This window comes from Strix aluco, chromosome 2, assembly GCF_031877795.1.
Source record: "Strix aluco isolate bStrAlu1 chromosome 2, bStrAlu1.hap1, whole genome shotgun sequence".
Classification (NCBI taxonomy): domain Eukaryota; kingdom Metazoa; phylum Chordata; class Aves; order Strigiformes; family Strigidae; genus Strix; species Strix aluco.
Genome location: NC_133932.1, coordinates 7,259,506 through 7,286,826, shown reverse-complemented (window position 1 = coordinate 7,286,826; position 27,321 = coordinate 7,259,506). Strand labels below are relative to the sequence as shown.

Genomic DNA, 27,321 nt, shown 5'->3' with positions numbered 1-27,321 from the left:
TCTCTGGGCAACCTGTGCCAGTGTCTCACCACCATAACAGGAAAGAATTTCTTCCTTATATCTAATCTAAATCTAGCTTCTTTCAGTTTAAAACTGTTATGCCTTGTCCTGTCACTACGCTTCCCGATAAAGAGTCCCTCCCCAGCTTTCCTGTAGCCCCTTTAAGTACTGGAAGGCTGCTATGAGATCTCCCTGGAGCCTTCTCTTCTCCAGGCTGAACAATCCCATCTCAGCCTGTCCTCATAAGTGCTAAAAAGGCTTTGGCAGTAAAAACAAGATCAAACGAATCCCTCAAAATGCAAAAGAAAGTGATCTGAAATGTTTGTAATAACTGCAAAATCTTCAAGAATAGAATTATATTACTAATATCAAATACAAAATTTGATTTGCCTTCATGCATTTTGTTTTCATTTAACTTTCTAGGCTGGTTTTCCACATCTTAAGGCAGCAACAAAAGCAGTCTTTCTTTGCCTCAATGGTCTTCTACAATGCATATTAAGTATTTTGATGGAAGATACTATGTCGTGTACGTGCTATTGCAGGGCAGTGCTTAACTTTCAGCCCTCGTTCTCTACAGACCTCTTTCCCATCCATTCCTATGACTCTGCAGTTGTGAGAGGAGAGATGCATCCATCAATGCCAGGTGTACTTGGAGAAACCAGGTTTGTAGACATAATTCTGGTGCCAAAAGGGTTCTCTGCATTTTTTTATATGGGAGATGAACTTGACAAGAAGACAAGCCTAACCCCACAAGCTCTCCAGTTGAATCCAGTCTGTTAACTGAGCACCTCACTGTTGGGAACTTCTGGATATTTGACAACAAAATCCCTGCCTGCCTAATCAAAACTCACAAAATTGAGTGGCATCTGTGACAAGACCAAGCTGGAGATTTAATATATCTTCTTTATTTTTGGTTACTGTTCTTTTCCCTTTCTTAGATTGGTCCTCAACTACTTAATATTCAGTGCTTGCTGCTAGTGCTGGAGAGGAACATTCTCTTTAAGAAATGTGAGAACTTTAGTTATGTGAATGAGAAACTTCTAGAAATGACAAACATTGGTATGAGAAAGAAATTCATGGTGTGGCCGCACATGAATTCCAGTTACCCAGTGGTTTTTGAATTTAAATGGAGAAGCAGGTGGAGAGCTTTAAAGAGGGAGAAGAGCATTACACGGGACTACAGGGGTCATGAACTGGGGAAATGAAGATGTCTTTTGAAATGCATCCTACAGTACACCCACTTTCCAAATTAGCTTTACAGTGGCTGTGGCCTATTATATCTAGATGTATAAGTGACAGATTTTTCAGGTTAAAAGACCGTTGTGACTCTGATTTCCTACATAGGTATATAGTGAATGGTAGATTGTGGGATGCTGGATGGTGATGGTGGATGGTGGATGGTGTATTGTGGGGTGGTGGATGGTGGATGGAGGATGGTGGATTGTGGGATGGTGGATGGTGGATTGTGGGATGGTGAATGGTGGATGGTATATGATGTGTAGGTGAATGGTGGATGTTGGATGGTGCATGGTGGATTGTGGGATGGTGGGATGGTGGATGGTGGAGGGTGGATGGTGGACTGCGGGATGGCGGATGGTGGATGGTGCATTGTGTGATGGTGGATTGTGGATTGTTGGATGGTGGATGGTAGATGGTGTATGGTTGATGGTGGATGGTGGATTGGTGGATGGTGGATGGTGGGTGGTGGATGGTCGGTGGTGGATGTTGGATTGTAGTGTGGTGGATGGTGGATTCTGGGATGGTGGATGGTGCATTGTGGGATGGTGGGTGGTGGATGGTGGATTCTGGGATGGTGGATGGTGCATTGTGTGATGGTGCATTGTGGATTGTGGGATGGTGGATGGTGTATTGTGAGATGGTGGATGTTGGATGGTGGAAGGTGGATGTTGGGAAGGTGGATGGTGGATGGTGAATGCTTGGAAGGAGGATGGTGGATGGTGGACTGTGCATGGTGGGACGGTGGATGGTGAATGGTGGATGGTGGATTATGGGATAGTGGATGGTAGATTGTGGGATGGTGGATGTTGGATGGTGGGAAGGTGGATGGTGGATGGTGTTGAAACAAAGAGGTTCACTCAACAGTCAGAATTGAGTATAACTGTTAAGCAGGTATTCATTATTCACAGTGCTGGGCAGCACTGGGATCCCTCCACCACAAGTGCCACATTTACTAACAAAATATTCTGACTAATATACACAAGAAGCATCCACATTCATCGGATTTCTTAGAAAAGGCAGTCTTATGCTAATGAGTTTTCAGAATTCATTTATATAGTCTGAGCAGGCGTAGTAAAAATAGAGTGAGGGTCTTGTCCCCTCCTTAGTGGTCCACACAGCCTTTCTCACACTCTCTGTTAGTGAACTTTAGGTTTCTCATGTCTGTATATGGTCATAGAGTTACCTCATCTGTCCTTCAGCTCCTGTTTGTTCCAAGGAGGTTAGTTCAGACCAGCTTCCTGTCACTTATCTTGGTGCTGGTGTCTTCTTAGACACTTGTTTTTTAGGTTCCTGCTATTAGGGATGTCCTCAGGGAGTTTTTCAGACTGTTCAAGGTCTGTTTTATCTTTTCTAGGCAAGGAGTTAAAAGTTTCAAAACATCTTACAAGTGGGTAATGACTACAGAGGGTGGTTAGGAAAAAGTATAAATGAAATTACATACATTGCAGTAAAATAGAGGAAAAATAAAAGCTAGTGAAACACAATTGATGGTTAATGTTAAAACTAAATGTCCTACTTTACAGGTCCCTGTACATTAGCAATTTCAAGTATACTTGTAGCAACTTCCCTTCATTTCCCCCCTTTCTCAATATACATGCAAATTCCTTTGCATTTTCCAGCAATTTGAAACATTTAGAATTTGAGAAATGTTTCGTAACAGATTTACGATTTACATACATTTTTTTTTTCTAGGCTACACCACAAGTGGAACAAAAAATTACAATCGATACAACTTTAATTTATTAGGTCCCACCGGTTTTGATGTCCATTGTTGTTCAGGGGCCTTTTTCACTCAAGAGTAGCGAATCCAAGCAGGTTGCTCTCCGATTTTGACTGCCGTGAAGGTTATTAACAATATTTGGAATGGTCCATTTCACTTTTCTTTAAGGGGGTGACCTGAAATAGTTTTAACATAAGCCCAATTCCCAGGTTTAAATAAGTGCACTGGGGAATTTAATCCCCATGCCCTGGTTGATATAACTATTTGGTTACTTCCTCCAATTGTTTTCCTAGTGCTATCAAATATTGTTGTAAGCTCATTTCTCTGACTTGAGAGAGATTTTGTCCTTGATATTTAGTTTGGAATGGTTTCCCATATAAAATTTCAAAAGGACTCAACTTTTCTTTATTTCTTGGTTTGGTTTGAATTCTTAATAAGGCAATTGGAAGGGCTTGATCCTATCTTAAGGTGGTTTCTTGACAGATTTTGCTTAACTGTGTTTTTATTAAATGATTCATTTTTTCTACCTGCCCACTTGCTTGGGGACAATAAGCTGTATGCAATTTCTAATTGATTTCTAACAGTTTACTAACTAATTGTACTACTTGTGACACAAAATGCGGCCCTCTGTCTGAAGAGATCATTTCAGGGACTCCAGACCGAGGGATAATTTCCCTTAACAGAATTTTAGTCACTTCTCGAGTTTTATTAGTTTGACAGGGAAACGCTTCAGGCCAACCAGAATAGGTATCTGTGAATACTAACAGATATCTATACCCCCCTTTTCTAGGCAATTCTGAGAAGTCTATTTGCCAACTTTGCCTTGGAACACATCCTTTGCTAATATTTTTAAACTTTACTCAGTGCTCTACTTTTTAAACATGTCTCATATCTGTTAACCACATTTCTCACAGTTTGAAACAAGCTTTGGGCTATTATTTGCTTAGAGAGAGAATTATACAGAGCTTCTGTTCCCCAATGAGTTTTGTCATGTTCAATTTTTACTAATGTCCACAATATTTTACAAGGAACTATTACTAGATTGTCTTCTACTGTTGCCCAATTTGATGAATCAATGCTAGTTTTTAAGTCCTTGATTAGCTTTTTATCTTTTTTATCATATTTTACTCTTTCAGGTAATGATAGAGATTTTTCAGGAATCAAACTTAATACCTTACTTGGTTCCGCTGCTTGCCTCACCTCATAATCAGGTAATTTGTTACCCACCTCCTTGTCAGTGTTACTTTTCTGATGTCCTCTACAGTGCATGATGGCCACAGCTGTTGGAAGTTGGACTGCTTCCAAAAGTCGCAATATCATATCTGCATGTTTAATACTTTTTCCTTGTGTAGTTAAAAGTCCTCGTTCTTTCCAGATTGCTCTATGAGCATGCACTACACCACAGGCATACTTTGAATCTGTCCATATATTTACACGTAGTCCTTCAGCGAGCTCCAGTGCTCTCGTTAAGGCGATTATTTCTGCTCTCTGTGCTGATGTACCTTTTGGGAGAGGTTTTGCTTCTATTACCTGATCTGTTCTTGTCACCACATACTCGGCCCTTCGGACTCCATTTTTCACAAAACTGCTTCCATCTGTATCCCAGGTATGGTCAGCTTCTTCCAACGGTTCTTTTTTCAGGCCAGGTCTACTCACGTAGATGGTTTCAATTGTTTCTATGCAGTCATGTATAATGGGGTCAGTTTCCTGTTTATCACTTAGAAAAGAGGCAGGGTTAACTATTGTAGAGGTAATAATTTCTACATCATCCTGCTCCATTAGGACTGCTTGATATTTTAAAAATCTAGATGGTGATAACCAATGTCCACCTTTTTGTTCCAAAATGGAAGTTACTGCGTGGGAAGTGTGAACGATCATCTTCCATCAGCCCCAGGGTAAACTTGCGAGCCTCTTGAATGATTATGACAACAGCCACCACTGCCTGGAGGCATCCTGGCCATCCTTTGCTGACTTCATCCAATTGTTTGGAAAAATATGCTACTGCTCGCTTGTAGTGTCCCAATCTTTGGGCTAAAATTCTTAGGGCCACTCCTTTTTTTTCATAGGCAAACAATCAAAAAAGTTTAGTCACATCTGGCAAGCCCAAAGCAGGGGCTCTCATCAGTTCTAATTTTAACTCTTTAAATGCTCTTTTTGCCTCATCAGTCCAGATTAATTGTTTCTGATTACCTTTCAGTAGTTCATATAAAGGTTTTACTAACAGCCCATAATTATAAATCCATAGACAGCACCAACCTGTGATTCCTAGAAAAGTTCAAAGTTCCTTTACCATAGTTGACTCTGGAGTCCTACAGATGGCCTTTTTCTTTTAGTTTTCAAGTTGTCGTTGTCCTTTGGAGATCAGGAATCCCAAATAGACTACTTCTTTCTTCAGGATTTGAGCTTTCTGTAACGACACTCGATAGCTACTTAGTCCAAGAAAGTTCAGTTAAGTCACAGTCCATTCTTTACATTCTTCTCTCTTCTCTGTAGCTATCAAAATATCATCCACATATTGCAAAAGGATGCCATTACCTGGAGGCCTTTTCCAAAGTTCTAGTTCTCTTGCTAATTGGTTTCTAAAAATTGTAGGGCTATTTTTAAATCCCTGGGGTAACACTGTCCAAGTGAGCTGAGTTTTATGCCCTGAATTGGAGTTTTCCCATTCAAAGGCAAACAGATTGCAGCTTTCAGGGGCCAAGGTGAGGCAAAAGAATGCATCTTTTAAATCCAATACTGTAAACCATTCATATGTTTCTTTCAGGCTAGTTAATAAGGTGTATGGATTTGCTACTACTGGGTATAGATCTTCCACAATTCTGTTGACTGCCCTCAAGTCTTGTACTATTCTGTATTTCCCATTCGGCTTCTTTATTGGTAGAATTGGGGTATTAAATTCTGATTCACATTTTATCAGTAGCCTGAATTTTATGAATCTTTCAATTATTTCTTTTATACCCCTCCGATCTTCCAATCTTAAATGATACTGGTTTATTTTAATTGTACCAGAACCAGGTTTTAATTCTACTTTTACCGGCATAGCATTTTTGGTCTTACTGGGAGTTTCAGAGGCCCATACCCTTGGATACACTTGATCTAAAATCTCTCTAAGTTCTGGGGTACCCTCAGTTTGTTTTTCTATTTGAATCATAGCCAAACTTAAAATTTTAATTAGTCGATCAGCTTTTACTCTGAGTTCTATTTTACCCTTTTTAAAAATTTTTTGTGCCTCTAATTGCTCTAACAAGTCCCGTCCTAATAAGGATTTTGGAGATTCTGGTAAATAAAGGAATTTGTGAATTCCCATTTGTTTTCCAATCTTAAATTCACAGAATCACAGAATCATCTAGGTTGGAAAAAACCCTGAAGATCATCCAGTCCAACCATCGACCCAACACTGACCGTTCTCAACTACACCATATCTCTAAGTGCTATGTCAACCCAACTCTTAAACACCTCCAGGGATGGGGACTCCACCACCTCCCTGGGCAGCCCATTCCAACGCCTAACAACCCATTCTATAAAGAAATGCTTCCTAATACCCAGTCTAAACCTTCCCTGGCGCAACTTGAGGCCATTCCCTCTTTCAATTAGCTGTAAAAAGAAAGCCTTCTTTTGCTGGCTGGTAGCTCCTATTACAGTTACAAAATCGTGACCTACAAGTATTAGTTCCTGATTTAATACAGAATATGAGGCACCTGTATCTAAAAGAAATTCTACCTCCTCATTCTGATTCCCTGGTTTCAATTTAAGCAGTGGATCCGCTAGGGTAGATTCCCCAGGTCCCCATCATTCGATTTCAGCATTCACTTCAGGTTTTACTTTGCTCAGTTTTCCTGAAAAGATTCCTTTTTCCAATGCCCGTTTCCCCCACAATAAGCACACTGATCTGGTCTGTGTTGTTTGGAAACTTCCTTGAGCTCCCGCAAGAGGTCCTCCTTTACCTCTGCATCCAGGGAGTCTCCGAGGTCCCGCACTTTGTTCTAATGCTGCAGTTGTTGCCGTGGCTATTGTTCTACTTAATTTTCTCCTATTTCTGTTTTCCCTATTTCTGTATACCCTCCAGGCTTCTTTAATTAACTTCTCCAAATCCCGCACTTCAGGCTCTTTTAGTCTCTGGAGTTTTCTTCTATCTTCTGATGATTGGCCCAAAACCAACGATATCAATTGTTGCTGCTCTACATCAGATGAGGGGTCTGAGGTGGTATATTTACGCATTGCCACTCGCAATTTGTCTAAGAAATCCGTGGGGGGGTTCAGTTTGCCCCTGCTTCACAGTATAAAGTGCTGACCAATTTATAGCCTTTGGGATCTCATTCTCCAATCCAAATTTTATTCAATCTTGCTATCGCTTTAATATGCGATACTCCATATTATCAGTTGGATCCTGATTCGGGTCAGTCAGGGGAATATGCTGATCAACTCCCCCTGCCAGCGTTCCAGCTGTAATCTGAGCCTGGACATGGGTTCAGGAAGTTTTTAAAACCAGCTGTTTCTCAGTTTCAGTCATTGTATCTAACATTATGTCTATATCTTTTTAATCTGGGGGTTGATTTTTAATTATTTATTCAAATCTTTTGGCAATCCCCAGTGAATCATCTCTATACCCTTTAACCACTTCCTTCCAAGCATCCAAGTCTCCCATGTTAAAGGGGACTTTAATTCTTGTCAGCCCCACCGGTCCTATCGCCTCTCTAAGGGGTGCCTGGAGAATTGGTCCTGTTTTACTACGAGTGTGGGCAGTAATTGGGGTTGATCTTTCCACTGCCCCTGCCCCAGAATCATTTTCCTTGTCTGGAAATCCCACAGGTAATATAGGAGGTGGCAGTACATAATCCTCTATCCTTTCTTCAGTTCCCCAGTCCTTCATTTTCAGACATCTTTCTCCAATACTACATACTGAACAACATCGCTTCAACTTTCCCTGTTCCCTCTTTTTATCCTTTTCTAATGCCAAAACAAGGGGATCCTGAGGGGCCAAATTTATACCACACTCTTTTTGCCACTCAGGATGATTTCTTAAGGTGAAAAACATATTAGCATATACCACTTCATCCCATCTATCATTTCTTCTGAGGAACAGCATCAATTGCAATAAAGTATTATAATTTAAAGTTCCATTACTTGGCCATTTTTCCTCATCATCCAATTTATATAATGGCCACCCACTGATTACAATATTTGATTAAAGTTTTCTTATTTACATTCCCTCCTGGTGGACTACCAATATCTTTCCAGTGTTCCAGAACACATCCTAACGGGCTCTTTTTCAGAACTCCCCCACTCTGCTAACCACCCGTTATACCACACAGCTGGGGTTTATCTTATAATAATGAGAACTACCACAAATTATTTGTGCTAACAATAATATTATTTAAATACCACCTTTCATTCCTCCCCTCTCGCTTCGTCCTTCTCTGACTGTTTTCCTCGTGGAATAACAGAACTGCAGATCCAGACTGCACACTCGCTTCGTGCGTAATTGCACGTCTCTCACTCATTCATACATACATACAGATTTTTAATAATATCTCATTATCATTCATATTACCAATATTGCAAGATCCAGAAGCACAAAACCAAAATTGCAAGATCCAAGAGTACAATTTCCAATGTCAGAACCAGAAAACACTCAAATAAACATCAAAATGTTCCCAAATGAACACCAAAGTGTTCCCAAATGTACACCAAAGCGTAGCCAAATGTATACCAGTGAGGTGCTAGCAACCCAGTATACGCTGTTCCATGTAAGAGCTTGTCTCACGATTTATGAACAGCTTCCTAATGACCAGGCCCCAAAAAATTTAAAGAATACCTTTATTCAGATGATCCTTGTCTGTTCTCACAGTGATCCAACTGAGGCAAGGAGTCCTTCCGGGAAAATCCTGCAGGTGCCCAAGGGGGTCCTATTCTCAATGGGTCCTGCAGCTGAGCAGAGAGGGTCCGATCTGGGTCGCCAACTGAAACAAAGAGTCAGGATTGAGTATAACTGTTAATCAGGTATTCTTTATTCGCAGCGCTGGGTAGCACTGGGGATCACTCCACCACAAGTGCCACATTTACTAACAAAATACTCTGACTAATATACACAAAAAGCATACATTTATCAGATTTCTTAGTCTTATGCTAATGGGTTTTCAGAATTCATTTACATAGTCTGAGTGGGTAATGACTACAGAGGATAGTTAGGAAAAAGTATAAATGAAATTACATACATTGCAGTAAAATACAGAAAAAATAAAAGCTAGTAAAACACAAGTTTGGTTAATGGTTAATGTTAAAACCAAATGTCCTACTTTTCAGGTCCCTGTACATTAGCTATTTCAAGTATACTTGTAGCAACTTCTCTTCAGTGTATTGTGGGATGGTAGATGGTGGATGGTGGAATGTGAGAAGGTGGCTGGTCAATGGTGGACGGTGGATGCTTGAAAGGAGGATGGTGCATGGTGGATTGTGGGATGGTGTTTGGTGGATGGTGGATGGTGGGATGGTGGATGGTGGATTGTGGGATGGTTGATAGTGGATGCTGGAAGGTGGATGATGGGAAGGTGGATGCTGGATGCTGGATTGTGGATGGTAGGCTGTGGGATCATGGGTGGTGGATGGTGGATTGTGGATTGGATGGTGGATTTTGGACGGTGAATTCTGGGATGGTAGATGGTGGATGGTTGATGGTCGATGGTGGATGGAGGCTGGTGGGATGGTGGATGGTGGATTATGGATGGTGGATTGTGGGATCATGGATGGTGAATGGTGGATTGTGAGATGGTGGATAGTGGATGGTGGATGGTGTATTATGGGATGGTGGATGGTGGATTTTGGATGGTGAATTCTGGGAGGGTGGATGGTGGAGGGTAGATGGTGCATTGTGGGATGGTTGATGGTCAATGGTGGATGTGGGATGGTGGATGGTGGATTATGGATGGGGGATTGTGGGATCGTGGATGGTGAATGGTGGATTGTGGGATGGTGGATAGTGGATGGTGGATGGTGGATTATGAGATGGTGGATGGTGGATGGTGGAAAGGTGGATGGTTAATGCTTGGAAGGTGGATGGATGGTGGATTGTGGTGGATGGTCGATGGTGGATTGTGTATTGTGGGATGGTTGATGGTGTATTGTGGGATGGTGGATGGTGGATGGTGGATTCTGGGATGTTCAATGGTGGATGGTGGAATGTGGGAAGGTGGATGGTCAATGGTGGATGGTGGATGCTTGAAAGGAGGATGGTGCATGGTGGGTGGTGGATTGTGGGTTGGTGTTTGGTGGATGGTGGAATGGTGCATGGTGCATTGTAGATGGTGTATTGAGGGATGGTGGATGGTGTATTGTGTGACCGTGAATGGTGGATGGTGGACTGTGGGATGGTGGATGAGGGATGGTGGATGATGTATAGTGGGATGGTGGATGGTGGATATTGGATGGTGGATTGTGGGATGGTGGATTGTGGATTGTGGGATGGTGGATTGTGGGATGTTCAGTGGTGGATGGTCAATGGTGGATGGTGGATGGTGCATTGTGAAATGTTGGATGGTGGATAGTGGGTGGTGGATTGTGGGATGTTGGATGGTGGATGGTGGATTGTGGGATGATGGATGGTGGATGGTAAGAAGTTGGATGGTGGATTGTGGATGGTAGATTGTGTGTTGGTGAATGGTGGATGGTGGATTGTGGAATTGTGGATGTTAGATGGTGTATGGTGTATTGTGGAATGGTGGAAGATAGATGATGGTGGATTGTGGGATGGTGGATGGTGCATGGTTGGGAGGACAATGGTGGATGGTGGATAGTGGATGGTGGACTGTGGGATGGTAGATGGAGGATGGTGGATGGTGTGTTGTGGGATGGTGGATGGTGGACTGTGGTATGGTGGATGGCCGATGCTGGATGGTGGACTGTGGGATGGTGGATGGTGGACGGCCGATACTGGATCATGGATTGTGGGATAGTGGATGGTGGTTGGTGGATGGTGGGATGGTGGATGGTGGAGGGTGGATGGTGGATTGTGGGATGGTCGATGGTGGATTGTGGGACGGTTGATGGTGGGTGCTGGAAGGTGGATGGTGGAGGGTGGATTGTGGAATGGTGGATGGTGGATTGTGAATGGTAGATTGTGGGATCGTGGAAGGTGAATGGTGGATGGTGGGATGGTGGATGGTGGGTGGTGGGAAGGTGGATGAGCCTATATGTAATGTTCCACATTGTGATTCTGCACCAAGCCTATAAATTGAGCCAAAGCTTTTTTTTTTTTAAAATGAAGTTTTAATTTAGAGATTGTAATTGAGAAAGTTACATTTATTTTTTGACTTTTATAATTTAGTCTGTATTAATTCATTTAACATCATTGTGTGAAATGAAAACTCGTAAATCAAACTTTGTCCAGAAATAAATCAAAGATTTTGTTGTTATTTGAAATCTGCAATGCACTCAAAATGCCAATGTCATGCTTGTCTGATTATATGGATTCTTCATAAAAACATGTTCATTGGTATTTACTATCCAACCGTCTTCCATTGTCTGTATTCTACATTAAGAATACCAATGCCAGGCATGTATTTCCAGTATTGACATGGTAGCCACTTTTGTTTCTGTTCCTCTGGAGCTTTTTTGGTATTCCTAAATTTACTAAAAATGTACATTAATAACTTAGAGTTCCCAGTTCCATTTAGCAAGCAAAAATCTGTTCCTCTCTGGCAACAAAATATTTAACAGCAAAAGCTGGTCTTTAAACTTAGCTTTTGTACGTGCTGGAACTAGGAGTAATTAATTTGCCTGTATCTTTGTTACTTCCCCCTTTTCTGCACGCCTGAGGGTAAATAAACACCTTTCTGGCAAAGCAACCTTAACATTTTTTTCTTTTCCAGTGTGTGTATATAAGTAAAATTCTTACTGACTGTGATCCTGTTGACAGCGGAGTTTCACTGATAACCAAGTTGGCTTTACTGATTGCTAACAAACTAATTAAACTAGATGAATAGTACTGGTCAGATAATTAAAAAAATAATAAGGCTCTTACTGATCTGGTACATTTTGTACCCACTTTGCTAATCTGCCAAGCATAAGAGCGTATAAACAAGGTATTGTGAAGTAGACTAAAGTGTAAACTTGCAACAAATCAACTGCTTTGCAGTAAACGTGCCTGTTCTCCCTCTTGGTATCCCTTGAAATATCTTAATTGGCTTGTGTTTGTTATCAGGTAACAACACGCACAGGCTCGCTTGGTGACTGCCAAGCAGCACAGTAACATGTTCACGTATCCACCCTGTCAGGCTTTCAGGACTTTTTATTGCATACACTCCCCTATTTTGGGCAGATACCTGAAGCAAGAGACAACACAGATGCAAGCCTGAGGGTGTTGGGGAGGACGCCTGCCTGGGTCCATCTCTCCTCCTGACCTTCTGCCAGCCACCCCTGTGCCCTGGCACCAAGAAACCCAAATAATTAGAGGCGTAAAAATCCCCACCACACCATCAAAATATGACTAAAAATAAATAATGAGGGCCTTATTTTTTTCCCTCTTTTTCTGCTGTCAGGCAGGTTTCACACCAGCAGATGTGTCAGGAGCAGGGTACAGCTCCACAGGGCAGGGAGCTGTGAGAAGCTCAGTGCAGGGGGGCCCCTTCTGCAAATTTAAGGATCTTTGCCACGTTTTGGGTTTTGTCCTAACCCCGAGGTCTTTATTCACAACGGACGAGGAGATGCGGACCAGCATGCTTCACGGCAGGGCAAGGCGGGTGGTTGTCAGCAGTTCCAGGCTCCCTCAGCCCCTGGACCTGGCAGCCCCCCGGCCTGGCAGCCCCCCGGCAGGCTGCACTGCTGCCGACATGAGGGCAATCACATGCCCACCCCAGGAGCTGCCCACTCCCCCTCAGACCACTGAGGGGGCAAAGGGGAGACCCTGAGGGGTGCGGTGGGCCAGTCTGGGTCCCCTCCTGCACTGCTTCTGTCAGTGGGCAGCAGCCGTAGGGTTGGGGGTTCTTCCCCACCCTGTCGGTACTGAAGGAAGGGGGTGCCAAGGAGGCTGGTGGCCCTCAGGCTGTTCTCCCACTCCACTGCCATTGGGGCAGGTCTTTCCCCACTCAGGTGCCAGGACAAAGGGTCCCCCTCACTGCCCTCCATCCCCTGGGGCCTCGGCCCCTGGTAAACATGGGAACTGTGTCTGCCGTGGAGGGAATGCTCAGCTCAAATTTACCAGGCAGTGGGATGAGGGACAGAGTAGGGACCATGATAAAAGGTGATGACCTGGGATAGCCTGTAGGGTGAAGAGCATCCTCCTGACGGAGTGACAGGCTGGGTGCTAATTACTGCTGCTCCGCGGTCTCATTCAACACCCATTCATGGGCGGTCTTTGGATGGAAGAAGAGAAGGAGCTGTGCGTGGCCATTTTCAAGGAGATCACAGGAAGGGATCTCCCCACCAACATCTCCAAAGGTGAGGAATACATCAAATTAATCCAGTACCTCCGTAATGTAAAGCCACTAAAGTCACTTCTGCGTTGAGTTTACAGCCAAGTCCAGATCATCATTAGTCATCAGGGATTAAGGATGGGAACAATCCTTCAGCCTAGATGAAGAAGGGATGTCGCCCTGTAAATCCAACCTTAAACTAGTGTTTAGCAAAGGCTCACAGTCTCTAAGTCTTTTTCCTTATCTTGCTTTCTTGCTGAGCATTCATGTTGGCTTCTCTTTCATTAGGATGATGAGGCCAACAGTGGGAATGAAGATGATGGTCTCCCGGCAGATGATTCCAAGAACGTGAAACAATATGAGACATTACTGGAGGCATTTGAAGATAATGCTTTCCAGAGATATAGGAAGGCAGAGGCCTATGAGAGTCAGCACATGTCAGAAATGCACAGGAGGGACCTCCTTAGGGAGCGAAAGGATGATAGCATTCATCTAGAAAAGGTCCTTGAGGGCGTCCACGGCATCCTTCTCCACCCAGAAGATGCTATAGGAGACAGTCAGTCTGGATACGGTGAGTGTGAGGAAATCGTCAGTCAGACATCAAATTTTCAGCAGTGTGAGGCATCCCAGACAGAGAAACCACATAAATGTCCCAAATGTAACAAGGGCTTCAGGTGGTGCTTTGATTTAACTAAACACCAGAGAACCCCGACAGGTGAGAAGCTCTTCACATGCAGTGAGTGTAGGGAAAACTTCAGGGTGAGCTCCCACCTTATCTCCCACAGAAAAATGCACACACGAGAAAGGCCCTACCCTTGTCTCAAATGTAGGAAAAGCTTCAGACGAAACTCTCACCTTAGAAATCACCAGAGAGCCCACACTGGTGAGAGGCCCTTCGAATGCATGTACTGTGGAAAAGGCTTTAGTGATTTCTCAGCGTTCACCCAGAACCGGCAAACCCACACAGGTGAGGAGCCCTCAGCCTGCTGTGGGAAGTGCATCAAAGAGTGTTCACACCAACAGACACCAGTGAGTCCACACAGGAGAAAAACCCTTTATGTGTGCTGAGTGTGGGAAGTGCTTCCAAAAGACACACCTCAAGCGGCACTGTAAACTTCACCTGAAATAGGCAGCAGGACAGCATTACAATTCACAGAAAGATGGGAGAATCTGGCTCGTACCTAAGTTCACTTGAGTGAGCAGCTGTGACAATGAAAGGTGCTTCAGTCACAGGTTTCTCACCCCGGTGGTGGAGCAAAGTCAGGAGAACAGAGCATGTGCCCGTGCTGCTGTGCCTGTGCTTGTGTGTGGCTCTGCAGCTTCTGCTGAAACACTGGAGCAGCTGAGATAAACACATGGGGCTCTTCTGTTGACTTTGCTCCTGGACAAAGGGATGGGATATGACCTTTGTAAACTGCTGCCATAAGATCAATTGGACCAAATCATGGCCTCTCTGGGGAATTAATTTATTTATTAAAACTATCTTTATTTTTTTAACATGATGTTGAGGCATGAGGGTCTCCTACTAGTGGTTATGTAGCTATTTAGCAATCCTCACTCTGACGTGCTGCTTGTCTGCCATGAGCAAACTCGAATGTGTTAAATAATGCCTTTTATATGTTTTTAAACTTCAGCACGCACATCAGTTTGCTTCGTACAGTTTCTATCCAGGAGGTTGCAATTCCAAATTCCGTTTTTAAGTCCCTCATTCTTTAAGGTTGCTGCAAACCTCCTCATTCTCCATCAGTCTCTAGAGGTCTTATCAGCATACAGTGTAGCTGGAGATGGGTCTCCTTCAGCATGGGATAGATCTGTGTGCTCACTAAAGGAGGAACTCTGATGGAGGTGTTAAGAGTACTGCTTCCTCAGTGGAGAAGGGTGGAGACGTTGACATGGTTATCTGTGGAGCGATGGCATTCAAATAACATTCCCAGTACTGGCTTGCTGAGTGTTTCAGCAAAGCCTTCGCTGGAAGCCTAGAAAACTTATTTCTATGTCCCCAGAATATGACAAAGTTCTGATGGCTGGTATTCCACTGCTTCAGATCTGACATACTTAACCTAAGATGTTACTAAAGAAAATGGTAATATTTGCACTGAGGCTATCTAATGTCTAGGGCACTGAATAATTAAACTCAACACAGACTTTAAGCTGCCAGTATCTCTGGAAATGTGATCTATTTACATTAGTACTGAGTCAGGTAAAATATTTCTGTTCATACCATCCTGAACAGAACAGAGAAATTCCCATCTTTTAGAGCTGTTTTCAGCAAGTGAGCTGTATGTTTAAGAAGCAAACACTGGGTCACATCTATTTGTTCAAGTAAGTTCTACATTTTTTGGCCTGAAAGTCAAGTTACTCATTCTGCAGAAACTCATATGGCCATCAGAAAAGCACAGAGACAGCACATGTGCATCTATCAGCTAAAATTGGCCTTTGTTGCCAACTGAAACCTGGAAATAGTATGATTTTTTTTTCAGCACTGTTTATTTTTCCTCAGTGTTCACAAATGTCTTGGCTCTGCAATGGAAATCCTCTAGTGACCAAGGCTGTCCTGCAATATCTTTCTTCTTTTCATCTTGTTGAAGCATTGTTCTGCTGGGCAGCCATCAGATTTATTGTAAAATTGGCAACTAGGAAAATGAGAAAGGATGAGAAAGCCTTCACCTGACTAAATCTCCCCCTTCTCTCCCACACACCGTCCTAACTAAAACTATGTTGCAATTAAATTGTACTTTTAGCCTTACAATGCTCACAGTAACCAAATTTGCTCTCAACTTTGTCAGGTGAATAGCACAGGAAACTGGACAATGCTCTTAGAAAAGTGAGCAAGATTTGTAACAGCTTTTGCAATCGGGTGGCTTCTAACCTGTGCGTGTTTGGTAAGGCTGGCAAGAGCTGAGTAAGTAGGGTGTAGCTGTTTGAAACGTGTAATCATAGTTCTAGGATGAATTGTACTTTACAAAAGCCTTAAAGGTGGTGTGTAATGAAAAGAAGGGCTGATGTGTTCACACCATAGACTGTGTAGAGTCTTACTAAAATAATGTCTTTGTGCATACACACAAGACGTAGAAGTAGATATGGACTATACTGTAAAGTTACCTTGACTGGCCTGTACTCAACATAGAAATGAGCATTAAACTTTTCTTTACTGGGGCGGGGGGGGATGATGAGTGGGCTGTTACATAAAGTCTTCATTTAAATGCTTTGTAGTTATCTGCTGCTGCTCGAGGCCCTGCTTGTTTAGCCAGGTCTCAGCTTCTCTTAAGACTTAGGCAGCCTTGCTTTTCAAGTACTCCCTTCTCTGTGGGACCATGGAGGCCATCCACTGACCTGTGCACTGCTTGGCCTCTTCCCACGTGTAGCGGGGTACATAGCCAAAATCCTTCTGTGCTTTTCTATAAGAGAAGGTGAATGGGGTGTTCAGTAGAGTGACCAGCTGACGGTTGGTGGAGGGGATGTATCTTACAAAGGGCCGGAGCAAGAAGCTCATGATCTCCAGCAGCAGCGAGAAGTAATACAACATTGTCAGAGGCATGGGGAGCCGGGGCTCAATTCCAAACCCCAGCTCCCTGGTCAGCTCGTAATTTAGATCTGCGTAGCTCATATGAGGAGTGTCATCTGAGATGTAGTAGAACTGCCCCCTGATGTGCTTGGCTTTCTGGGGGACTTGCAGGGCTTTGGCTGCCTGCACATGTGCCCAGGCAATGTTCCCCACGTACACGGGGTTCACCAAAGCCTCCTTCCTGGAGAAGCGCAGGTAGACATTTTTGTTCAACAGACACTTATCCAGATGACCTTGAAGAAATGGGCATCCTTCTCCAAAAATGTACATGGATCTCAGGGCACAAGTCATCAGCATGCCACCATCCTTTAGCACCTGGCCATCTGCTTTCAGCACAGAATCTTCTGCCAGTCTCTTAGACTGGGCGTAAGGAGATTTAGATATACTCTCATAAGCTGTATCTTCATCACCACTGAAAATTGGGTCACCTCTGCAGTTTGGGCCGGTCACTTCTATGGTACTGGTATATATGAAGTGCTGGACGTTACAGCGGACACATACCTCCAGCAGTAGCTGAGTACCTTCAAAAGAGAAATATGCAAGTCAACCCCAAGCAGGAAAAAGTTGGCTTTTTGGATCAGAAACAGCATCTATGGCCTGAGCTTGGCCAGATCTCCCCTCTCTGCAGCTGGAAGAATCTTGTCCTGAACCGGGCAGCATGTTCAATGAACCTGCTCTGAATCTGTATTTAAGTGGTATCAGTGCACCTGCCAGAGTTAAACAAGGAGGAACACTTGGTCTTAATTGCATGTTGTGGGGTTTTTTTATGCCAAGGGTCAAATTTTGCTCTTGCTTAAGTTAGCATGGATACTGACCACAGACTGGGGGTTTGTGCCTGTTGGTTGGATTTTCTTGGCTTAAGGTAGAGAACCTTCAGAAGCTGCCCCTCTCGTTAGGTACCATCCATCCCATATGCTGAAGCCCCTGTTTTCCAGGCTTGAGGATGCTTTTGAGTGGTTCGCTAAGCCGGAACAGAATTAATGTTGGCCCTGAAGGTTTGCTCCAAAATCGGCTTCACCCAGTGGAAGTCTATCCACTATTCAAATGACTTCAGAGGAGGGCTTGGAGAGAAAGATCTTATGTCAGAACAACACACGATACCATGTAGTCAAAGATCATAGAGGAAAGTGCAGTGAGCAAAGTGATGCTTGTGTATGTGTATGTCCTTATTTAGCATATTCTGTCTTTTACTTGCAGTAATACAGGATTTCTGACTTTTAAAATCTTATCACAATGCTTTCATCGAGGGGAGCAGAGGTAAACTGGCAAGTTCAAGGTCTTTCAAATAGCCAAGAGAGTTAAGCTAAGAAAGTACATTCAAGGGGGAAATAGATACTTTAATAAATTGTGTTGTTTTAATTGCAACTAGTTTCTATTCTTTTTCTTCTGAGCTTTGAGGCAAAAATCGCCTTATTTGTTTTGCATGGTGTAATGAGAGAGATTATCTGTGAAATGGCCAGTGACTTTGGAACAGAAGATACAGCTCAAAGACATTTGAAAATGTCTTTGGCAAAGGAACATTAACGCAAAATGGCTGATATGCTATCAGAAGGGTGTGGCCTAAAATCTCAGGGATAAAATCAAACACTAGCAGTGAGACCATGAATGACCTAACAAGTCTGCTCAGTCTGTCACAACTAAAGGCAGCACAACGCAGAGCAGGCTAGTGGTACTAAAGAGAAAATAATGAATATAAGAGGTTCAGAGGACCAAGGAATATTGGCAGCAAAATATGGACCAATAATGAGTGAAAAATGGGAAGAATTATTGAACTGAATATTGTTAGGGCACCTTTTTTCAAGCTTGAACAAGAAAAAGAAAGAAGTTGCAACAAACGGCAAATAAATCTGGATGAAGCTTTAAGAAACAAAAAAGTCCAAAGAAAAAAAGGTTACACAGCCAGGAATAAATTCACATGAAAAGTGAGTTCAAGTAAGTCACATGTTTAGGTGACACATTAGCCAGGGTGATCTGGAAAAGTAATTAATTAAGAAAATCTATTATTTTAAAAATTAATAGCTTAATTCCTGCCATCAATACTGTTTAGAAAGTGAGGGAAAGTAGTAAGTGCAGAAGGGCTAGATAAAATCAAATGAGATGGCAAGTTTTAAAAAAGCAAACAGAAAATTATACTGAGAGTTGGTATCTGTTCAAGATCAATTTCACCCAAATAAAATGTGTTCTATTTGCAAATCAAAGTTGTATGTAAAAAATGAAAAGGTTTTTACAGTAATGGGAATTTGAGCATCTTCCACAGAGCATGTAGTAAGTTAAATCTTCCATGGAGCAGGTCTCCAAGTTTTGCTTGCACACGAAGCCCTTCTGGCTGAGGACCTGATTCACAGAGGGTACTTCTGTTTGGATTATATGTAAGCATTTTCTTAATTCCCTTCTTCCTAAAAATTTGCTTCCCTTCCTAAAAAGATATTTTTGCATTGAGGCATTGTGTGGCATGTGAGACAGAGGAAAGCCCTGCGTCATGGCAAGTTTAACTTGTTTCCTTCTGTTCTAGTTTGTGAACATCCACATCTGGTTCTTTGACACATTTGTATTATAAAAGCTCTGTTTCCTAGGAGAAACAAAACTTTTGTCCTGCGAGTCTATGAAGTACATAGCAGTGTCTTGGTTGGTCAGAAAGCCAGAGGAGCATCAGAATTGAAATTGAGGGAAGTAGGGAAGAGGACAGCAGTATTTAGTGACTGACCTTAGGGTCAGTTTGCCTAGGAGCAGAACTTGTGTGTGCTCTCATTCTACCAAAAGCTGTCAGCTAACCCTCACTGGCCCAGTGGGTTTTTTTCACCCACAGGCCGAATCTGTTGGGGGGTGATCTGAAAGATTTATGAAAACCTAGATATTTTGTGCCTAAGTCTAAACCTGCCAAAAGGAATGCTGGGACAGACATAAATAAACTCTCTAGCTCTGACTACAGCTCAGAGCTAGAGAGCTTTCTGCTTTTGGGACATTTTAATATTTGTTTGGTTTTTTTGTTGTTTTTTATTTTTCCCCATGGATTTAGATAACACATTCTGCTGTGAAAAATGGATTGTAGCAGTAGTATGGTCATAAAGAGAGAACTTTACAATTCCTCTTTCTACTACCACCCCTGTATATTTATTTTCCATACTACCCAATGCAGAGGTTTACAGGAGCTTGCCTTTCTGCTCTTCCCTCCTGGCAGGGACCTAAGAAGCTGCCCGCTGGGCTCTAATTTGTGGTCACTGACAATTTGTGGCTTTGAGCAGAAATGAAAGGGTCTGAAAGCTGAATGTACAGGCAGTGAGCCAGGCTAAAACAACCAAAATGCCATTCCACCGTTTTTAAGGTGCATGTGAGAGGCAACTCGACTACAGAGAACGCTCTCTTGCTCTGAACACTGGTGAGTAGCCAATATTTGTAAAAGTGGTGCCTGCAGAAGTATGTTCCTTGTTTGTCTGTGGAAAAGCCCTGTATCTGTGGCAGAGAGGAACAAAGAACCAGGAAAACTATTCACGTAAATAAGAACATCTTCCCCAAATCTTCACCAAGGAGCTGAAGCAACAAAGCCAGGGAGGTCAGCGTGCACGCAGGTTAGGCAGTACCAGTTCTCTGAAAGGCATAGAGGGTTTTGGAATCACAGGGAGGGGGATGAAGTTCTTCTTTTAGGAAACATATTTAAATTTCCTGGCAGCTGATGCCACACATCATGCCCTAAGCCAAAAACTTCCCCCTTCATCTGGTCTTCTCATGAAGAACAGGGGCTCCTTAGTAGAAAGGGAGATCCCATCACTGAGTGAGAAGTCACTGAAACCCCTCCTGCCCACAGCCTTGAGTTTGTTGGGAGATTTTTGATTATAAGTTCAAGGTGGGAGAGCACCTGCTCCTCTGAACTGCATTCATGCACACACAGACATAATGGCAAATGGGAGGAAAAGGAGAAGGGGAGGAAGAAAAAGAATAGGAAGCAGAGAGCCACGGGGTCTGGGATGTTAGCAATGCAAGTTTGCTATAATTGCAGTCAAAGTCTGCAGTGTTTGTAAAAATCGAAAAATGTACACGGTAAAGGATGCTTCATGGGGAGGGAGAGTGAGAACCGATTTCTCAGGTGCACATTGGGATTTCAGAGGTTAATTGCTTCCAGAAAGGTCCGCTGAGCGTGGGATTATGGCTATCCCCACTGAAGGCAGAGCCTGTGCAGCTCTCAGGATGGGCATGTGTGAGTGCTGACAAAAGTGAATGATCCTGCAGTGCCCTGCAGTGGAAGAGCGGTGCACACTGGCTGTGGAAGGGGCCAGAGCTGCACAGGGCTGCACATAGGCATGCTTTGCCCTCACATGTGTAGCTGTGCAAGACACAGAACAACCCAGTTAATCTGGCTCAGAAAAACAGGTCAGGTGCTCCCTTTCCTGAGCAGATGATGATCAGGACATAGTAGACATGGGTTTGAGAAAGGTGCTTCGCCTGCTCACCTGTTACATTGACTTCCCAGAGCAGCTGCTTCTCTACAAGGCCCAACGTGTCAATGATGGAAGCCGTGTGGATGACAAGGGAGACCCCCTGACAGGCACGGTGCAGGAGCGACACATCTCGGATGTCCCCTTCCAGGATTTTCACCTCAGTCTTACCCTGGAACTCTGCAAGGGCAGCAGAAAACAAAGCAAAAGACTTTACAGACATCCTAAGAAGGCCACTGAAATGAGTGGTGATGAAGGGCTGCGTGGATGCTGACACTGTGCCTGGGACCTGTTGACCGTCCAGGCAGAGGAGCAGTATTTTAAGGCTGGCAAAACAGAAAGCGTTGTCCAATGGCTATATTGTCAAGTGCTAATTACAGTGCTATAGAAGTCTATGCTGCATTACCTACTGTATTTTTGGAGTCAATATTCAACATGGTTCTTTCTTCTTTTTTTTTTTTTTTTAAAAGAGAAATCTTGCCCAGTGCTAGCAAGGGCCTGAAGCTTCCTTCAGGTGTGACTATTTTAAAGTTCAAAGGAGGAGTAGCTTTAGCTATGCATGTTCTCATGACTGGCTATTTATAAAAGTGTTAACCCAAGTATACCAAACAGCCAGGCACTGCATGCTTCTGTCTTCAAGGTGATGAATGATCTCCCTCCACCCACAGCATGTGTGCACAGAGCTGTGTTCACACCTATTTTCTGCTCCTTGACCTTGCCCATATTGCAGCTCTTCTAACACATTACAGTTCTGAGACATCTTTTTTATGTACCTCAGCCAGGGCTTCTGTTCCTCTTCTAACCCCAGCTGTGGCTCCATTTCAGTGTCTGTGCTGTGGGGTCATTTTTAGCATGCACATCTTTCCGGTCCAAATCTGAACTCTCAAGGCCTCTCTCCTGAGTTACCTCAGCCCTGACTTGCTTTAACTTCAGCTTTTCAAGCGTGCTCCCTCCCCAGCAGCTAATGTGTGTGACCCTGGTGGAGCTCTAGGTCTCAGAGCCATCCTGGGCAGAAGCATCCTTTATACAGCCTAGAACTACACTAACAAAATTGAGCCAGCACACCATGGAGAAATTTATAGTCCAAGGCAATGATGCTTTCCTGGGAAGTCTGCTGGCCTGGCTGCAGCTATGCCATGGGAGAAGAGAGGACTTTCTTGGCACGATCTACAACTTTTAAGGAGGTGGTGTCACGACAGCAAGTCCTCCTGTGAGCCTGTGTGGTGGCTGCGCTAGAGGGCCCCCCAGGCACAGCTACTGGAAAGGGACTCTGCAGCACTGGCAGAGCCTCTATCTCCTCCCAGCATAATCAAATGCCCATTTTAGATAAGAGAAGAACCTGACTGATTTATACAGCTTTTAGCCTCAGCCGCCACTGAAATCTCATATATCCTAGTGCTTTGTCACCAGCTCCAAAGCAGGCAGTATTTCATCCCATATCTTTAATGGAGAAACACTACGAGAAACAGCTGCTGGGATCTGGAACTGAATGGGACTGTCTTTTAAAATGGTTTTATCTCATTATATCTATAGCACACTAGAATGTAATCCTGTATTCATTTAATAATTATTCTGCTGCAACAGGCTTGAGGGTCTTTTTTTTCATCACAGTCAGTTGGTCTGAGATGTGAAATTTGTGAAGCACTTATAAAACTATTACTAAATCTAGAGTTACTGCCCTCCCAGCACAGTCACTGGCACATGCTCTCTTATGCTCTTCTATTTTACAGAGTGCATTCATTTTCTAGGGCTCCATTTCCAGCAGGTTTATACTGACCTCTACTTCTATGGATGCAAAAATGTTGTGCTATGGGGCTAGGCTTTTTGTTAAGCACCTGGCAGCTAGACTTGCTCTAATAAACAGTCTTTGTACAGCCCTTAGGTTGATGTTCTCCATGAGTAAGGGTCTGTGGGGTTGCAATAATCCAAAGGATTGAAATACATGTTTTTCACAATGTAAATTCTGACATGTGGCCCCTTCAGATTGGTCACTGTGCCTGGGCAGGAGATAGGAAAATGGAAGTTTTTACACATGCAAATCAAAGCTTTCAGAAAAAAATACAAAAGGAACTTGTCCATTTTAAAGCTGATCACAGGGATAGTTGGTATCAGTTACTAGAAAGCTGCTGTCTAGGTGCTTTGTGCCTTGTTTGGACTTGCAATTTAAGTTGTGTGTGTGATATGAGGCAGGAAAGCTGCACCTCCATTCCTCTTAAGCCAGCAGAAGTTGCCGTGCTAAGTACAATATGGTCCTTGTTTACTTTACCAGCATCAGCTAGATGTCAGGAATCATCAGAATGATCTTGTTTTGCTCTGAGGGAAAACTACAGGTGAGCTTGGAAGCAGAGAGAGGAAAGAAGAAATGACTGACAGACAGTGTTTTCAGTCTAAAACTGAGAAACTTGATTTCCATCTGCACAAAACATTGCCCAGGCATCAAAAAAGCACGTATGTGTCAGGTGGAAGGGGGAGGAAAAGAATAAAAAGAATAAATTCAACTCATTTCTCCCTTTTTGCATACCATGATTTATGAGAAAGTACCTTCCCACTGGGAAAGCTGCTTCTACTTCACCAATGGTTTCTGTGTCCTCTGAGCTGTAAGCAATGCTCCCTGCTTGCTACGGGATAATTTTTGCTTGGAAATGCAATGATTAGTCAATAAAATTCAGTGTCCTGTTGTGAGCATGTCTGACTCAACAATCCAGCCAGACTATTTGCCCTAAACTGTCTTTCTCTTTTCTATGTGTTGTTTAAAGTTCAAGCAAACAGCAATGTCTGTGGGACTTCACTTGAATTTCTTAGTGCTCTTTTATAGAGGTCCTAACAGTTGTGGGGTGGATTGTGGGGAAAGACACTCCTCATGAGAGATCTCCACTTTCCTGGTTAACTGCATGGTTCATTTAAAATGCTCTACTTTGTTTATTCATAGGAGAAAATTTAAAATTTCATCTTATATTCATTTGTAAAGTGTAAAGCAATTTGGTGGCTTCTTTGGCCCAGGGAAGCTGAAATGTTTATTCTGTTTCCATTTCAGCTACTGGGCTGTTCTGTTGCTACTCTGCCTTTCTGTTTTGAATGCAGTGATAAAGGCAAATGTATATCTGCAACATTGAGCAAAAACCCAGAAGGAAGCTTCCCAGAGCAGGAACTTTCCCCCACCAAAAGTCGTGGGTTAAAAAAACCCCAAACATTCCTTCTCCCTCTACTTTCCTTCTACTTTGGCAGTAGTGGGTTAGCAGTGCAAAAACAGGCAGTGCTGAAGCATCACACAATCCATAAATGTCTGTTTCTGAAAAATGACATGAAATGAGGGTTCAGGGGGAGAGGGGGGAGATGTACAGAGGGATGAGAGAAGGGGGAGTCAGTGCTTTGAAATATTGAGAAATCCTCTTGAGAAAAATCTAGGAGTTTCCAACTTTTCCAGAAGTGCCAGTGCAATAGTGAATAAAAAAAGAATTGCATAAGTGGAAGCACAGGAAAGGCAGAAACATAAATTTGAAGTGGAGATGGGAGGTAGGAAACCCAAGGCACCAAACCACATCAACGTGTTGTTCATTCTCGACCACACAGTGTAACTGGGTAGACTCCAGCTCACAGCATTTGACATTGATCGGATCATCCTGGACTCCCTAGAGCTGTGGAAGACTGCCAATGCTACTGTTTTATGCAAACTGAGTGTGATGATCAAGGTGTCAGCCTGAAAGTTGTTTGGACAAAAAAAGAGTGTCCCTGAGTGTCTCCTGGCACAAAGAGCTGTAACTTGCATCTCCTCCCGTGTCCTACTCTGCAAAGATGTTGCAAGCAAAAGGTGCTCAGGAGCTTAGTGAGAAAGAATACCAACTCTGCTTCTGACTATTCAAGAAATCCAAACAATATATGCTAGCAAGTAAAAGTCCCTGCAGTAAAAATAATGCAGGTCAGAAGACTCCAGCCCCACAGTTTTTGCAGAAGCCCTGCATTTGGAATAGGAGTCACTGTGCTAGAGAGGGCTTGAAAGGGAATGGCAAGGAAGTATTTTGGATAGTCCCAAGCACAGGCATTGACAGGACACTTGAAGAGATGTAGCTGTAGGGGCTGATACGGACAGGGGCACTGCCAGTCAAAGTGCAGGGCCTCAAGGCAGTTCACACACATCTGAAATGCCAGCCTGTTGTTCCTACTGCCTGTCTGTGGTGAAAAAAAAGCTCTGATAAGTGATTTTTTCCCTTCCTCCTGTGCTTGTCAGATAGGCAGCAGGAGTGTTGCAAGAATAGGAGAGGGACTGTCTGGGCAGTGTTCAGTGGAGGAAGGAGGGAGGATGAGGAAAGAGGGCACAGAGCTTCTCTATTAACAAAAAAAGAACAATGAAACCTTTGCTGCATCCCAGACAAGACTGTGTTCACACAAACAGTTGTTTTCACTCCCCAGGAAGCTCCATCATCCCCACAAAGCTCTCCTGGCCCGAAGCAGCGCAGATGATTCTGTTGCTGCCCTGCTGCATCAGTGCTAAACCACATACGTTTGCTACTGCAACCGCTTCAGCCTCTACTGCAGCTGGAAGGTTTTTTGCTGCGGGAACTGCCTGGAAATCAGAACAGGAAGGGCTGCGGCAAGTCTCAAGGGCATCTAGCAAATCCTCAGTGAAACGCTGAATGAGATTTAATGAGAAGGAAGTCAGAGTTGTATAAAACCATCCTAAAGGCTTGTGCAATTTGCACCAGGTTTATGGTGCACTGTTACTATTCTTTGATGACACTTAAATGCTTTATAGAAAGATTGTGGCTCTTTAACAAATTGTATGGGGATATTCCATAAGGGTTCCCATATGGTTGCCTGTATAGAGGAAGAATAGTCCTGAGGTTAAGATGTGATGAAGGAAAGCATTGTCAAGTAAATGTGATGTAGGGACTTAAGAACTTGATTGAATTTAGGTTCCTACATGCCTTTTAATAGATGTGCTCAGGTTCCCAGGCAATGGGACATCTAAAATGTGCTCTGAGCTGCTTTCCCCGCCAGACAGTTTCTGACACTGGGCATATCACTCATTTGTGCTGTCTCCAGTCCATCCAAGAAGCCAGAGTCCTGACTTGCCCTCTGCAAATGGGTCCTGTCTTTTCTGTGCACGACACAAAAGGGTTCTGGCTCTCCAGGCAACTGTGATAATATTAATAATAACAACAACAAATTTTTAAGATACCTCATCACAACTCTCAGCCAGAAGATCACTATTAACCAAACTAATCACAGGTTAAAAAAAACATTAGTATTTGCACCCACAACTTTGTCACTGCCTTCTAGTCTAGCATGTCAGTGCTCTGGGTTACTCTGACCCCCACTCCCAGTATAGCAATACTTGCATTTTCCTTCTCCACAAGAAGTGTGAGATTTTTGCACTAATTTTGCTCTATGTGTTTTGATGTAATAGAAGTCAGGTTGAGGCAGCCTGTTTACTGCATGAACAGTATATAGGCCTCTCTTACAATTTAGAGAAGCCTCAGGGTCTGGCAAAGAAAGCACTTGCTTTTGTTTTACATCTGATTTCTGTGCTGGAGGGAGAGGGAAGGATAAAGCAAAACTTCACTGAAATAAAACCTCTATCTGCAAAGCTGGTTTGGATGAGAGGTAAAGATTTCCAAGCTATCTACATGAGACAACAGCACATATACCTGCAACATATAGTCTTCATGAGATTGTACTTACTTCCAAATCTCCCCAGTGCTTCACTGCTAAAGGCTTTGTCCAGCAGCCGGATCTCAGCCAGCGCCTCCTCTTCTTCCAACAGCAAGCGGACAATCCTCTGGCCAAGAAATCCTCCTGCTCCTGTCACCAGACAGCTTACCCCAGCCAGGGACATTGCTCTGGGTTGCTCCTCGGTGGCAAACTGTCTCTTGAGCTTAGACCGGCCAGTTCACGTCCTGCCTGAAGAAATGAACACACGACATCAACCTCTGGAGTCTTAACAAATCAAAGGGTGTTACCAGA

At 43.4% G+C, this 27,321-nt stretch overlaps 1 protein-coding gene across 1 annotated transcript; it reads right to left on the bottom strand.

Annotated features, from left to right (window-relative positions):
- Nucleotides 1-16,558: 16,558 nt before the first annotated feature.
- On the bottom strand, nucleotides 16,559-27,193 carry LOC141920106 (3 beta-hydroxysteroid dehydrogenase/Delta 5-->4-isomerase-like). Its single transcript, XM_074816802.1, has 3 exons — nucleotides 27,040-27,193; nucleotides 21,376-21,540; nucleotides 16,559-17,451 (listed from the first exon to the last, which is right to left on the bottom strand). The coding sequence occupies exons 1-3, from the start codon at nucleotides 27,191-27,193 to the stop codon at nucleotides 16,637-16,639; spliced, it is 1,134 nt and encodes a 377-aa protein (XP_074672903.1). The 3' UTR covers nucleotides 16,559-16,636.
- Between the last annotated feature and the right edge of the window lie 128 nt (nucleotides 27,194-27,321).

Coding starts and splice junctions, on each gene's coding strand:
- LOC141920106 (XM_074816802.1), bottom strand. CDS start 27,193: ATGTCCCTGGCTGGGGTAAGCTGTCTGGTGACAGGAGCAGGAGGATTT. Junction 21,541..27,039: donor AGCACTGGGGAGATTTGGAA/GTAAGTACAATC, acceptor CTGCCCTTGCAG/AGTTCCAGGGTAAGACTGAG. Junction 17,452..21,375: donor CTGGGAAGTCAATGTAACAG/GTGAGCAGGCGA, acceptor TCTCTTTTGAAG/GTACTCAGCTACTGCTGGAG.